The 13,904-nt window shown below is 34.4% G+C and overlaps 1 protein-coding gene across 5 annotated transcripts in view; it reads left to right on the plus strand.

Moving 5' to 3' along the window:
• The window catches only part of CDKAL1 (CDK5 regulatory subunit associated protein 1 like 1), a 607,581-nt gene that overhangs the window by 460,381 nt on the left and 133,296 nt on the right, over positions 1-13,904 (plus strand). For all 5 annotated transcript variants that reach the window (XM_018039026.1, XM_018039029.1, XM_018039027.1 and 2 more), the window contains one exon: positions 5,750-5,930. In XM_018039026.1, coding sequence (XP_017894515.1) covers positions 5,750-5,930 — 181 coding nt within the window. The remainder of the gene's footprint in view (positions 1-5,749; positions 5,931-13,904) is intronic.

Here is a 13,904-nt window from a genome sequence, read left to right on the forward strand (position 1 = left end):
TTTCACCCTATGGCAGAAAGTGAAGAAGAACTAAAAAGCTTCTTGTTGAAAGTGAAAGAGTAGAGTGAAAAAGTTGGCATAAAACTCAACATTCAGAAAACAAAGATCATGGCATCTGGTCCCATCCCTTCATGGCAAATAGATGGGGAAACAGTGGAAACAGTGTCAGACTTTATGTTTTTGGCTCCAAAATCACTGCAGATGGTGATTGCAGCCATGAAATTAAAAGACACTTACTCCTTGGAAGGAAAGTTATGACCAATCTAGATAGCGTATTGAAAAGCAGAGACATTACTTTGCCAACAAAGGTCCATCTAGTCAAGGCTATGGTTTTTCCAGTGGTCATGTATGGATGTGAGAATTGGACTGTGAACAAAGCTGAGTGCCAAAGAATTGATGCTTTTGAACTGTGGTGTTGAAGAAGACTCTTGAGAGTCCCTTGGACTGCAAGGAGATCCAACCACTCCATTCTAAAGGAGATCGATCAGTCCTGGGTGTTCATTGGAAGGACTGATGTTGAAGCTGAAACTCTAATACTTTGGCCACCTCATGCGAAGAGTTGACTCATTGGAAAAGACCCTGATGCTGAGAGGGATTGGAGGCAGGAGGAGAAGGGGAGAACAGAGGATGAGATGGCTGGATGGCATCACTGACTCGATGGACGTCTGAGTGAACTCCGGGAGATGGTGATGGACAGGGAGGCCTGGCGTGCTGCGATTCATGGGGTCGTAAAGAGTTGGACATGACCGAGCAACAGAACTGAACTGAAGCTGGGTTTATGCATTCCACTAACTGTTCCTTTTCAAAATTGTTTCGGCTATCTTAGGTCCTTTGCATTTTCATATAAATTTTAGAATCAGCTTACTGATGTTTTCTATGGGAAAACATGCTGAAATATTTTGATGGTGGTTGCATTGAATCTTGCATCAATTTGAAGAGACCACCCATCTCAACAACAGTTAAATCTTCCAATGCGTGAAAATGATATTTTTTAGTTTATTTAGCTATTCTTTAATAATCCAGCAAATTTTAAGAAACTCTCTTATCTGTTTTTATGCTCAAATGTTTTCTTAAGTATTTTTATGCTAATGTGAATGAAATTCTTTTCTTGATTTAATTTTCTCATTTTTCATTTAATATATCAAAATACAATTAATTTCTATATGTTGATCTTTAGCATTAGTGAACTCATTTTTTCTACTGGATTCTTTTGATTCCTTAAATTTTCTACATATGAGATTATGTCACTTGCCCCCCAAAAAACTTTTTCTTTTCAATCTATATGCTTTTAATTTCTTTCTCTTGCTTTCCTGCCCTGAATATATGTTCTGCTCCACTAAAATGCTGAATTGAAGAAGAACAGAATTCTTTGCCTTGTTGCTATTCTTAATTCTACCAATAAATATGATCATAGCTTTAGACCTTTTATCAGACTGCAGTAGCTTCCTTCTGTTCTTTCTATGCTGAGAATTTTTATCATGAATCAGGGTTGGTTTTGTAAACTGAATTTTCTGCAAGTACTAAGATCACCATGGGGTTTTTATCCATTTTTCTTTTCATATGGCTTATTTCATTAATTTTTGCATGTCATACCAACCCTTGCATTTCTGATTAAAAACAGTCATGATATAGAATGCTTTTAATGTATTTCAGTACTCGGTTTGTTTATATTTTGTTAAGGATTTTTGTCTCAAGTTCATGAGGATTATTGGTCTGAAAATATTAATATTTCCATCTCTTTCTCTTTTTTCATACAGACCACTTTTGCTGAACTTGTAAAATGAGTTTATTTCTCATCTGTTTTTGAAATCATGTCTAGGAATTCCTGATTATCCAGTGGTTAGAATTCAGTGCTCTCACTGCCACAGCTCCAGGTTTGATCCCTGGTCAGGAAACTAAGCATGCCAACTGGCCAAAAAAAAAAAAAAGAAAGAATCTCTGTAGAATTGGTTGTATTCCCTCTTAAATATAAAGTCATCTAGACTGGGTTGTTTTGTGTTGTTCTCTTTGACAATATTTTAAATTACAAGTTGGATTTTTGTAATAGATAAAAAACTATCCAGATTTTTCTGTCTTTTTTGGTCCATTTTTATAACTTACATCTTTCAAAGAATTTGCCCATTTCATCCAAGTGTTTTTAGTTTATTGACACAAAATTGCTTATAATATTCCCTTATTATCCTTTGAATATTGATAACATCTATAGTGCTTCTCCTTCATCATGCCTGAAGTTGATTATTTGTGTTTTATCTTCTCAGTCTACTACTAGTTTAGTAATTTTATTACTTTTAAAGATACACCCTACTTTTGTTGTTTTTTCTCTATTTTCTATTTTTTTGTTTCCTTCTTTTACCTTTACTAGTTTATTTGTCTTACTTTGGACTTGATTTGCTCCTTTTTAAACCTCTTAAGATGGAAGGTTAGATTATTGTTTACCTCTTTCTAACACAGACATTTAAATTTATTAATTCATTTCTAAGCACTCCTTTAGCTACATCCCATATATTTAGAAAGGTTATATTTTTATTTTCATTCAAGATTGTTTTTTTCTCTTTCTACTTCTAATTTAGTGTTTCCTGAAAGTGTGGACTGATCATCCTAAAATTAATTCCCATAAGACTAAAAAATAATTCTTTTAATCATATATTTTGTTTATGCCTAATAATTTCAATAGGTCTGATCCTTTTTCTGACCATTTTTACTGCTTTGAGATAGCATGTGTGTTAGTCTTACTTTTTTCATATGTGCAATTTGAAGCTCATGATTTATTGAGACCTAAATAATGATGTAGAATCATCCTTCTTATACTTTAGCCAATAAAACGCCAAATTGCAAGTGAAAATATAGAAGTGAATTAAAGCACCACATTTTTTGTAGCATTTCAGATATAGTATGGAGTGTATATTTGTAAATATTTTTAGTCTAAATAATAAATATTTTAAAATATTTGGAGTTTTCTTAAATGCTGGCCTACCTACTACATAGGTCGTATTCTCTTCACATGTCCCTGACTGATTTCTCAGAACTAATCATAAGATCAGAGCAGAGGCATAGTTGGAAATGTTCTCATTAATTCCATTCCCAAGTTATTTAATGAATCTTTTTGCAAGTACATAACTAGTGTAGTTCGGGGAAAATGCATCAAAATTTATCTTATTTACGCTAATTGAACATTTTCATCATTCTTTCAGAATTAATACTACTATGAAAATGTAAATACAGAAGGTCTTCTAGATTTTAAAAAGCCTTAACAGCTAGTAATTATATTTATTAGACTCACAGTTTGAATACATTTGTAGAAATGGTCATTTAAAAATATTAGTATTTTGAAAACTTATATTGTCTCAAAAAGCAGCATTTAGTCACAATTAGCATTAAATATTTGCATTAGTATTCTGTTTTACGCCCCTTAAAATTTCCTCACAGACTCTAAAATCATATGCAATTAATTTAGAATTTGGTCCACTTCAAACTTGTTTGATTTTTCTCATGTACTGAAGAGAATTATTTACTAGGCAGTTAACAGTGTAAATATGAGATTTTTTTATTTGGTTCACCTAAGAAGCCCAGTTATTTTGAAGAACCTAAGTAGAATGATTTGCATATACAAAATCAATGTATAGATGAGTTTCAACAGTAAGGTGTAGTCTCTAGTTTGAGACATCTTATGGGTAGTCAGTTTATGTTGTTATATACTTTGAAACCTAAATTGCATTTGTTTTAAAATTCTAACTGAGGTCTTTCACTAACTCATAGTGTGCTACCCTCACCTCTGTTATTGGTCAGCTTTTTTGTAGATGATCAAATGTATTTATGCGTTAAACACCCTCTTTGTTAACATTTATGATGACTACTGTGAAGGTTTGTCTTTTTTTCTTTTGCCCTCGACTTGAAGGCCAAAGTAAGCAGGTGTTGCATCATGCTGAACCCAATTACACGGGATCAAGAAGGATGCTGGGTGAGGGGGAGGAGCAGTAGGTACTTTCCTTTGGGAATGCCCCGCAGTCCAGTGCCAAGTTCATTCCAATTCATAGCCTAGTACACTAGCCAATTGTCTCTGTCACTGCAGTGTTTCACAGGCAATTTCTCAGATTTTTTTTCCTCTAATTTCCTATGGGAGATAGACTCGTCTCTGTCATTTCTGCTGTGATCTATTGCTTTTATTTTTAGTTGTGGATTTCTTTTGTTCAGAAGTAGTTTTATGTCAACTGTAAAAAAAAATTGCTAATTGAAGTTATTGACATAGTTTTATTTCACATGCTTTAGTAAGTCTAGAAATCATCTTTTTATTTAAAACTTACTATTAAAGCATATGTTTTTTATGATATTTAAAAATAATTGTTATAATTACCCTTAAAAGAAAAAATAATTTTATATCACAATAAAAATTTAAAAAAATTTTTTTCCAAATATGCTGTTTCATTCTTCTCTGTGCATTTTTGTCTCTTTTTCTGTTTAGCAGTACATAGACAAGTTCCAGAACTTGGAACTTTTACTAATTAAAGTTCAGCCAAATGAACAGCTGGGTGAGACTAAGCAGAAAGCAAGAAACATTTTTAAAAATGAATTGTCATTCTTTCACACAATATTGTAGCATACTTATGGAGAAACTCAATAGCCAAAGAGAAATGACTGCCAAGATGCTAACGTGAAATTTTTTATACTTTCAAAAAAAATTAACCCCCTAAAAACTTACAGAAAGTTAGGGGGGGCACATGTAAAAAGTTTGCATCAGAGTCAGTCTGGAAATCTCATCAGCATCCTTGCCTAGTAAAAAAAAAAAAAAAAAAGAGGAACAACACAACATTCTGATGGCTAATACTTTTTATTTTGGAGTACTGTGCATAGCCACACTATTGGTCAGTTGTGTGGATTAAGATGTTCAGAGATGTTAAGACAATAACAACAAAATTTCCCTGCCACTCTTTTTAATGAAGCTTTTGAAAGAATACTCCAGCAGAATTAAGGAGAACAGAATAGTCAAGAAAGGATGACATAGGATCCAGGGAAAAAAGGTGATTGAAGAAAAGACCAAGGAATCATATTCAAGAATGAGAGCTGGTCCATTATGAAAGCAACTCATACTTGAAGAAAGTTAGGAATGGCATTTCCAGAGAGAAAAATGGAACCGGTGAATTATATGGTACTCTGAAAATTTAGAAAATAATATTGGATTTTGACAAAACTGATGGATCTGGAAAACATTTAATTAAGTACATAGAATAGTAAATATTTAAAAAAAACAGGCAGTTATTAATTATACAAAAAATTAAATGTGCAAAAGAAACCCTATTGATAGCATACCAGTTGACTGTAGAGTGAACAATATCTTAGCAATTATACCAATGGAAATACCATTAATACTGTTAACTTAACTAAAAGTTGAGCACTGATTATGTTGGGAGGAGAAGGATAAAGTAGTTTAAAAGCTAAATCCTTGTTGAAGTCGTCAAGTGCTGCCTAACAATCAGTAAATCTAGAAATAGCAGAATAAGCATCAGTACTAAAATGTAAAAGAAAAGACAAACATCTGAATTATTTAAAAAATAGGTACTCTTGGGGAATGGTAGGGAGCCATGTTTTTTATAAACTTTAACTATTCAGGGCATTTTAAAACTCTTTGCAAATGTCTCTTTCCTAAAAATAAAATTTAATTTTTAAAGGAATAATGGGGTTTGAAATGTCAAGGAAGTAGAATAATTATGGATTGCATTTAACTTTGTACATTTTTTGTCTCATTATTTTCTAGAGTTCCTGGAATAACTATTGCTACAGATATTATCTGTGGTTTTCCTGGAGAAACAGACCAAGATTTTCAAGAAACAGTGAAACTTGTTGAAGAGTACAAATTTCCAAGTCTCTTTATTAACCAGTTTTACCCAAGACCAGGAACTCCTGCTGCAAAAATGGAACAAGTTCCAGCACAAGTGGTAAGATACTTTTCTTACAAGATGTTAAATTTAGCCAGTAGCTATAACAATGCAGCTGTGTTGCCTACCTTCAGGCAACCAACTCATGGTGTGACCCTTAAGTTACAAATTATGGAGCGTTTGTTCCCAGGTGGGGTCAGGGGCAGGGAGACCTTAGTACACTAAATGACCTTAGGCGACTAAAATGTTACTTTTTGTTTTTCCCTCTTGGGGAATGAGGATCAGATAACACTGGGAAAAACTTTTTTAAATTTTTATTTAGTACTAACTGTATTTACAAGATAAGTCCTTGGATGTTTGAAAATAAGGCAAAATTTAAATATCTGTGAGTGAAAGAGGCTTCCCTACTTCATAAGAGCTGCTTTTCATAATTTGTTGCTTACTGGGGAGTCCCCTGGTTTTCTTCCCTTTCCATGGGATAGATTTGATGCTGTCTATTTCAGATGTGGTATTGCTTTCACAGTGAACCTCAATTTCATTCTTACATGTTCATTGATATATTAGAATAAGATGACATGAAATATATGTGAAAGAGTTTGAGATCCAGGAAAGGCAAACTGTTCCCCAGAATGCCCCAGAAATTAATCGCCTCACACAATAGCCAATTTCAGTTAAATTCATTGGCTCAAGATGAAAAAATATTGGTAAGCCTTAAGAGGAAGTAGATTATTTTCAATGAAAATGTTCTGCTTTGTTTCTGATAACTAAAACAAATTGTGTGCTACCATTAATTTTTCATAAACATTAAAAAAAGTTTTCCTTTTTATATCTAAATTACAAATTTTATTGACATATAATATGCATACAACAAAATTACCTCTTTCCAGCATGTGGTTTTTCAAATCTTGATAAATGCATTCACTAGTGTAACTGCACCTACCATCAAAATATGGAACAGTTCCATCAGATCCCCTCAAATTCCCTTTTACTTTTTTGTAGTCATCTACTCTCTCCATCCCCAGCTCCTGGCAACTACTGTTCTATTGTCCTTAAATAGTCTAATTCTTTTTTAAACTTCTTTAATAAAAAAAAATTTTTTTGAGCTATGAAATACATGCAGAAAAGTGTGTTTCTAGATGTTTTCTCTTCATCTCTTTTCTGGTTTCTTGCTGTTTGTGGTAGCGAGGAGCGAGGTGAACAGCAGCAGTGACATGTTTGGTCCCTACAGAAGTAAAGCTGCTGTCCCCCCATGGGGCTACTGGAAATGCAGACTCTGAAGCCCCACCCCACCCCAGACCTCCCCATTCAGTTTTCCTCTGCAAGTGATTTGTGTGTACATTAAAATTGTGGTCTTGGAGAAGCCTCTTGAGAGTCCCTTGGACTGCAAGGAGAGCCAACCAGTCCATCCTAAAGGAGACCAGTCCTGGGTGTTCATTGGAAGGACTGATGCTGAAGCTGAAACTCCAGTGGATTTGGCCATCTGATGCCAAGAACTGACTCATTGGAAAAGACCCTCATGCTGGGAAAGATTGAGGGCAGAAGAAGGGGACTACAGAGGATAAGATGGTTTGATGGCATCACTGACGTGATGGACATGAGTTTGAGTAAATTCCAGAAGTTGGTGATGGACAGGGAAGCCTGGCATGCTGCAGTCCGTGGGGTCACAAAGAGTCAGACAACTGAGCAACTGAACTGAACTGATCCTAGTTTACCATTGCTTTACTCATCTATTTTTAATCTGTCCTCAAATCCACCTAAGGAATTTCTAACTTTAATGAATCTTTTTTTTTACTTCTAGAATTACAAAATTATTCTTTTTTTTATAGATTCTAGTGTTCTGGTGAAGTTCCTCATACTTTCCTCTGTATTTTTATGTTTAATTAGTTACCTTAAAGCCCATACTGAATTCTCTAATATCTGAATCTAATATCAGCTTGTATTGACTTTTTTCCCTTGATTTTGATGACTTGTCTTCTCTTTCCATATATATGATCATTTTCATTCTACGATTACCTTTGTCTATTAATTAAAAAAAAAAAACAGCTATGGATTCTAGACTGTAATATATCTTCCTCTGGGAGGACTTTAGTTTTGTTAGACTCTAACAAAAACTGATTATTGCAACTGATCTGAGATTGATTTTTGAAACTATTTTTCAGTCTTTCTGAGGATTGGGTTATTTCTAGCTTGCCCTAACTTTTTGAAGGCGAACAGTGGCGGGTTGGTATTTAACAGCTGACATTCAGTGGGATGGGTTCTGACTTGTAGCTTTCGCCGATTTCCATAGTGTAAATACTTTCACTGTTGCCAATTTCAAATCACCAGTGTGATATCACTCAACATGAAATTGGAAAGAAAAAACACATAATCAACTCTTGTGAACTGGTCAAAAGCCTGAGCAAACCAAAATTCTGTGGTGGTTAGCAGGGCCTTTTCTTTATGGGAGGTTTTCAACTTTTAATTTTTATCTCTGCAAGCTCATGAAAACCCTGAAGGCTCTGCCTAGTCACTCAGTCTCTTCGGTTTTACTTGGCTTCTCAGGCTCCCATCCACTGCTTACAAATTGCTAAATACCCAGAGGGGAAAAGTAGATTCAAATATTGAGCTTTTCTCTAGGATCTTAATTTCTCAGGTTCTCACTCCCTTGATAGCTTTTTGATGTTGAAACAGTACATATTATAAATTTTATTCACCTTTTCTAACTGTTGTTGCCAAGATCACTGGTCTGATACAAGCTGGTTTGCCTTAGCCAGAAGCAGAACTCTGCATAAAATCAACTTTCAGATGCTTTTTATTTTGTTCTTTCATCTTTTACACATAACCCCTTAGCATCTTCCTTACATTTTTAGACTTCCGTCATCCAGCTGTGGCATAGCAGAACCTTTTTTTTTTTAATGACTTTATATATTTAAGAGCAGTTTTAGATTCAAAGCAAAATTGAGTAGAAGGGACATAGAGTTCCCTTATAGTCTGCCACATACACATGCAGCTTCCCCCAATACCAGCATCTCTCGCCAGAGTGGTATGTTGGTTACATCATTATCACCCAAAGTCAGTAGCTTATATTTCGTTTCACTCTGCTTTCTGTGGGTTTGGGGAAATGTGTAAAGACATGTAACTACCATTAGAGTCTCTTACAGAATAGTTGGATCTTCTCTACAAACCCTCTGTGCTCTCCCTTTTTGTTGTTCCCCTGCCCCTCAGTACTACCGTCTTCATAATTTTGCCTTTTCAACTATGTCATATAGTCGGGATCCTAGGGTATTGTAGCCTTTTTAGATTGCCTTATTTCACTTAGTAGTATGCAGTTAAAGTTTCTCCATGTCTTTTTATGGCTTAATAGCTCATTGCATTTTAAAACAACAGAAATTCATGGTCTGACAATTCTGGACACTAAAGCCCAGAGGCAGGCCCCTGCTTCTCTGGACCACACAGGAGAATCCTTCCTTGTCTCTAGCTGGCTTTGGGTGGTTTCCCGATCGTCTTCCCTTTGCTTATATCTGCCTTCATGGTCACATGATGTCCCCACGTGTCTCTTGTCTTCATGTGGCTGTCTTCCTGTAAGGGCCTCCAGTCAGAACAGGTATGGGACCCACTGCACTTCTCATCTCAACTTCTTACATCTGCAGTAACCCCCTTTTCATTTTTTTTTTTATTTTATATTACCTTTTTGTTTATTTTTCTTAGACAACCATGAGCAGCGAACCATATACTAAGTAATTTCATAAATATTGAGGCTTGTTTTTGTCAGCTTAGACACAGCATACACATACTGCAGTAACCCCCTTTTCAAATAAGACTGTGTTCTGAGATTAAGGGGTTATGACTTCGACATACAACATAATCCACAGCACTTCTCTAAATTTCTGTAATTATGCTCTAGGTGAAAACTGTAGCCTGAAAGACTTTCATCTTTATAAAATTCAGAATCTTAAATAAAGGGAATTAAGTATTAGTGATGAAACTTTAGAGGCTTTCCATCAAAGAGAGGATGTATCCTGTGCCTTGAATCTCATTGGTTTTCTTAAATTTATCAAAAGTTAACAATTGTCTACTTTAAAGTAGGTACTTTTGAAACTCCTTAGTAACTAGACTTCACTAAAGTAAAACACGGCTACCAAATACTTAGATAGGAGATTTTCCCCTAATTTGTTTCCCATTTCCTTATCTAAAAAATCAGTGATAAAAATAGGCTCTAACCCATACTGAAAGAAAAACAAAATAACAGTTACTTTCAAACAACACTCTTTATCCTGTCTTTAGATTGCCTCAGTGAAAATATGTTGTTGCCTTGAATATATTATATTTCCATTAAAATCAAACTTCCCAAATGTTCTTTCCAAAGGTCAAATTGGCATGTTTATATTTTCTATTTCATTGAGTCTTCCTTTATTAGTCTTCATTAATCTTAAGTAATTCTATTAGTATTTTAAAAATTGTGGCTGAGGTTCTTAGTCTAGCTAGAAGAGGTAACTTAAGTTTTAAAAGTCCTTTAATTCTTAGCTATCATTTCCAGACTGTTTTTTAAGAAAATTTTGATGAAGAATAAATAATGAAACTCTAATGAAGTCTGTGTTTTAAGAGGCCTATGACTTGAAAAAAAAATTTTTTTAGGTGACAAGACTAGCTTTGGAATGTTCATGTTGGTTTAAAACATTACCTTGTAATATTAAATCCACCTGCTTGCTTGTCTTACATCTTGGAACCAGAGATAGAGGTAATGTGTTTAGATCTATGTTAGCATAAAATACTCATAACTCACTCACGTGCAGTTTCTAGTACATTTACCCTAGGGATAACGTTTCTTCCTCAGCTCTGAAGAGTGTAGGTGCTTGTTTCTGAGACAGCTGCAGGGCCATCCTTGGGGTAGATGAAGGTAGCTTCACTGAAAATGTCCCCAGTGGATTTCGCTGAGGGAGTGAATTTTTGCTGGAGGTGTTTCGGATCAGGGCGAGGTGACCACTTGGAATATATGTCAAATAAGAAATGTTCTTAAATCATATGCAGATTTAAGAACAGTGACATATAACTGCTCTCCCAAATCTAGCTGCCTATGGATTCTTTAAAAAAGCAGAATGGAGAAATAAAGCAGATAGACAAGAACTTTGTCACTTTCTCTAAATGTTTTTAAAACTTTTTGTTATTTCTAAGTATGATGTAAAAGTTTAACAGCTCAATATTTTAGAGAATCTCAAGTTGCCTTAATGGAAGGAATTCTGATAGTTTTACCTTTGATAGCATAATTACATTATTTACACAGTTTCTGATCTTCAAATTAAACTTTTTTCTTTGGGAGGAGAGGGAAAAGTATTTTCCAGAGTTTTTGTACTCTAGATTGTTCATTGTATTTTATTCTAAACCAATTTCCAATCATACCTCAAGGCAAGCCCTTTTTCTCATGATCTTTTTCATTTGATTTATCTTTTCAGAAGGAATATTTTGGGTTTCTAGAGCAGTTAATCGCATTTGGTTCCTCTAGTGGGTCTTTTAAGTTTCTTTTTTCTGGACATGTCATATCTCTTTACTTCCATTTTTGATAGAGTTTTTAGCCTAAAAATAGTTTTGTTTTTATAGATTTCAGCAGATTATTTAGAATCTTTTATGATGACTCTATAGAAATAGTGAGAAGTATGAGCTGGACTTTCATCCATGTAGGTGGTTGGGAATCACCTACCTTGTATGAGTTTTAATACACATGGTATTCATTTAACAAATGGAGAATCAACTTGAACGGTCTCTAAGGCCCCTTGAAACTCTTAATTGTCTTTGATTCTCTATCATTTGGTCTTAAGGCCACCATTCAAACCAATATTTAGAAACTTTGGGTGCTTTAGTTTCCTAGATCATCCACTTAAATATGTTTTCTGCATTTCCCTGTTCTTTCACCTTTTCCTTTATTATAAATCTGATGACTTTTTGTTTGTAAATGGCTTTTTCCTGGCCCTCCCTCCATGAATCTTCACTGCCCCTACCTTGATTTCTGCACTCTGAATCTGACCTTTTGCCTGCCTGCCTGCCACAGAGCACTGCCTAACTTTCTATTAAGTCCTGATGTGATGGTAATGAACTAATTCCATAATCATGTAAATCAGTTCTCATGTAATCAAGCCTACAGAACTAGACTTATGTAGAATGTAACTCTAGGATGGAGCCATGTTTTGCTCAGGATGGTAAAGATAAGAAAAAGCACAGATTTTTGTTGGTACCTGAAACCCTTTCATATGACTCTTCTGTTAAAATACAAGCCATTGTAAGAAAAAATTAGAGATGGCTATACTTTAGAACCATGGTTTGTCTTGAAAACCTTAGTATTTCAAGTTTTCTAAGACAACCCAATTTTAGGACAGTGAAAAGTCGGATATGATTTGAGAACCTTGAGTTCAGTGTTAGCAGTCTGAGTTCATACTTTATGGTGACCTCATAGAAGGTTTTTTTTTTTTTTTTAACCTTTCTTAGAAAAAAATTCGCTTGTTTCTTATGATTTTTTTAGATTTTTTCTTTCATTTTGGCATTTATTTTTAGCCTGCTTATTTTATGAATTTATAATTACCAAATTAGTGGGAAGGTATGTGGTTATAAGTTTTCTATCAGATGCTGAATAATTGTGGGTATTCAGGTTGAGAAGGACTGAGTGATTTTGTATTAAATAAAGAGAATATAAACTCTATCCTTTGCAAAGTCATCTTTATTATATTTTAGTCTAACTTTTTCAGTGATGATTACATGCTTTGATTCATACAAGTTTCAGAAAAGTTGGAAAGATCTACATAATTCTTTTATGCCTTTTATATGAATTTGATTTATTAAAATTGTAATATTCAATTTGAACTCATTTTATTACCTTAATAACAATTTTAGAACTGAGTAGACTCTTCGGAGTAACTTCTAAAGATAAAGAACCTCCTATTTTTTGATCTTATATTATTTTTTTCTGTGATAACTATGGTTCATTAATAACTCCATATTTATAACCTTCCAAGGGATTTATATGTGTAGTTCCAAGTATTAGAGCTAATGTTAAATGTGTATTTAGGTCAACAGAATATATTTGGTAATTTAATATGACACTCTTTTCTAACTTCTGCCTCTTAGGATCATGTTTATTTCATGATTAAGGACTATCTTCATTTTTGCTACTCATAATAAAATACCTTTTTCAAAGTGGTATGTAAGATTAGAAGATATATTGGCAGGGAAAAGAAGCTTCCATTGTTTGATTATTAATATGTGCCTGAATCATATAGTCTGTATTTTTCATGTACTTTGTCCTATGTTATTACTCCAACAAAACTTTTAGGTATTGTTTCATACTTTAGGGGTGAGTTAGGTGAGACTCGGAGAAGTTAAATGAACTCATCCATGGACTTCCCTGATGGCTCAATGGTAAAGAATCCACCTGGCAGTGCAGGAGATGCAATTTCAATCCCTGGGTCAGGAAGATCCCCTGGAAAAGAAAATGACAACCCACTCCACTATTCTTGCCTGAAGTATCCCATGGACAGAGGAACCTGGTGGGCTGCAGTCCACAGGGTTACAAAGAGGACACGACTGAGCATGCTCGTACACATAAGTGACATGTCTGAGACCCCATTCTTTTCTGACTCTTGGCTCCATACTCTTATAAACAGTAAAGTAAGTATTTATCCCACAGAGTCAAAATAATTTAAGAATATTTTGACCAAGGAGTGTTGGCTTCCAATGTTGTTTTTCTGTCATAGCAGTGATTTCTAAAAATTTTTATTTCTTATAAATGATTTTAAACTGATAGAAAAGTTGTATACCTCCAGTATACCCTTTACCCAGACTTACCAATTTTTAACATTTCCCTACACTTGCTTTTTCTCAAGAAACAGACACTTAGACATTGGCTTTTCCCCCTAACTTACAGTGGAATATAATCTGAGAAAATGCACACACACTCACACACACACACACCACTCACAAAACCGACATTATGCTGCTTTGCCCCTTAATATTTAGTGTGCATTTCCTAAAAACAGTTTCTTAATCACATTATTGTTATCAAATTCAGGA

Source organism: Capra hircus, chromosome 23, assembly GCF_001704415.2.
Source record: "Capra hircus breed San Clemente chromosome 23, ASM170441v1, whole genome shotgun sequence".
NCBI lineage: Eukaryota > Metazoa > Chordata > Mammalia > Artiodactyla > Bovidae > Capra > Capra hircus.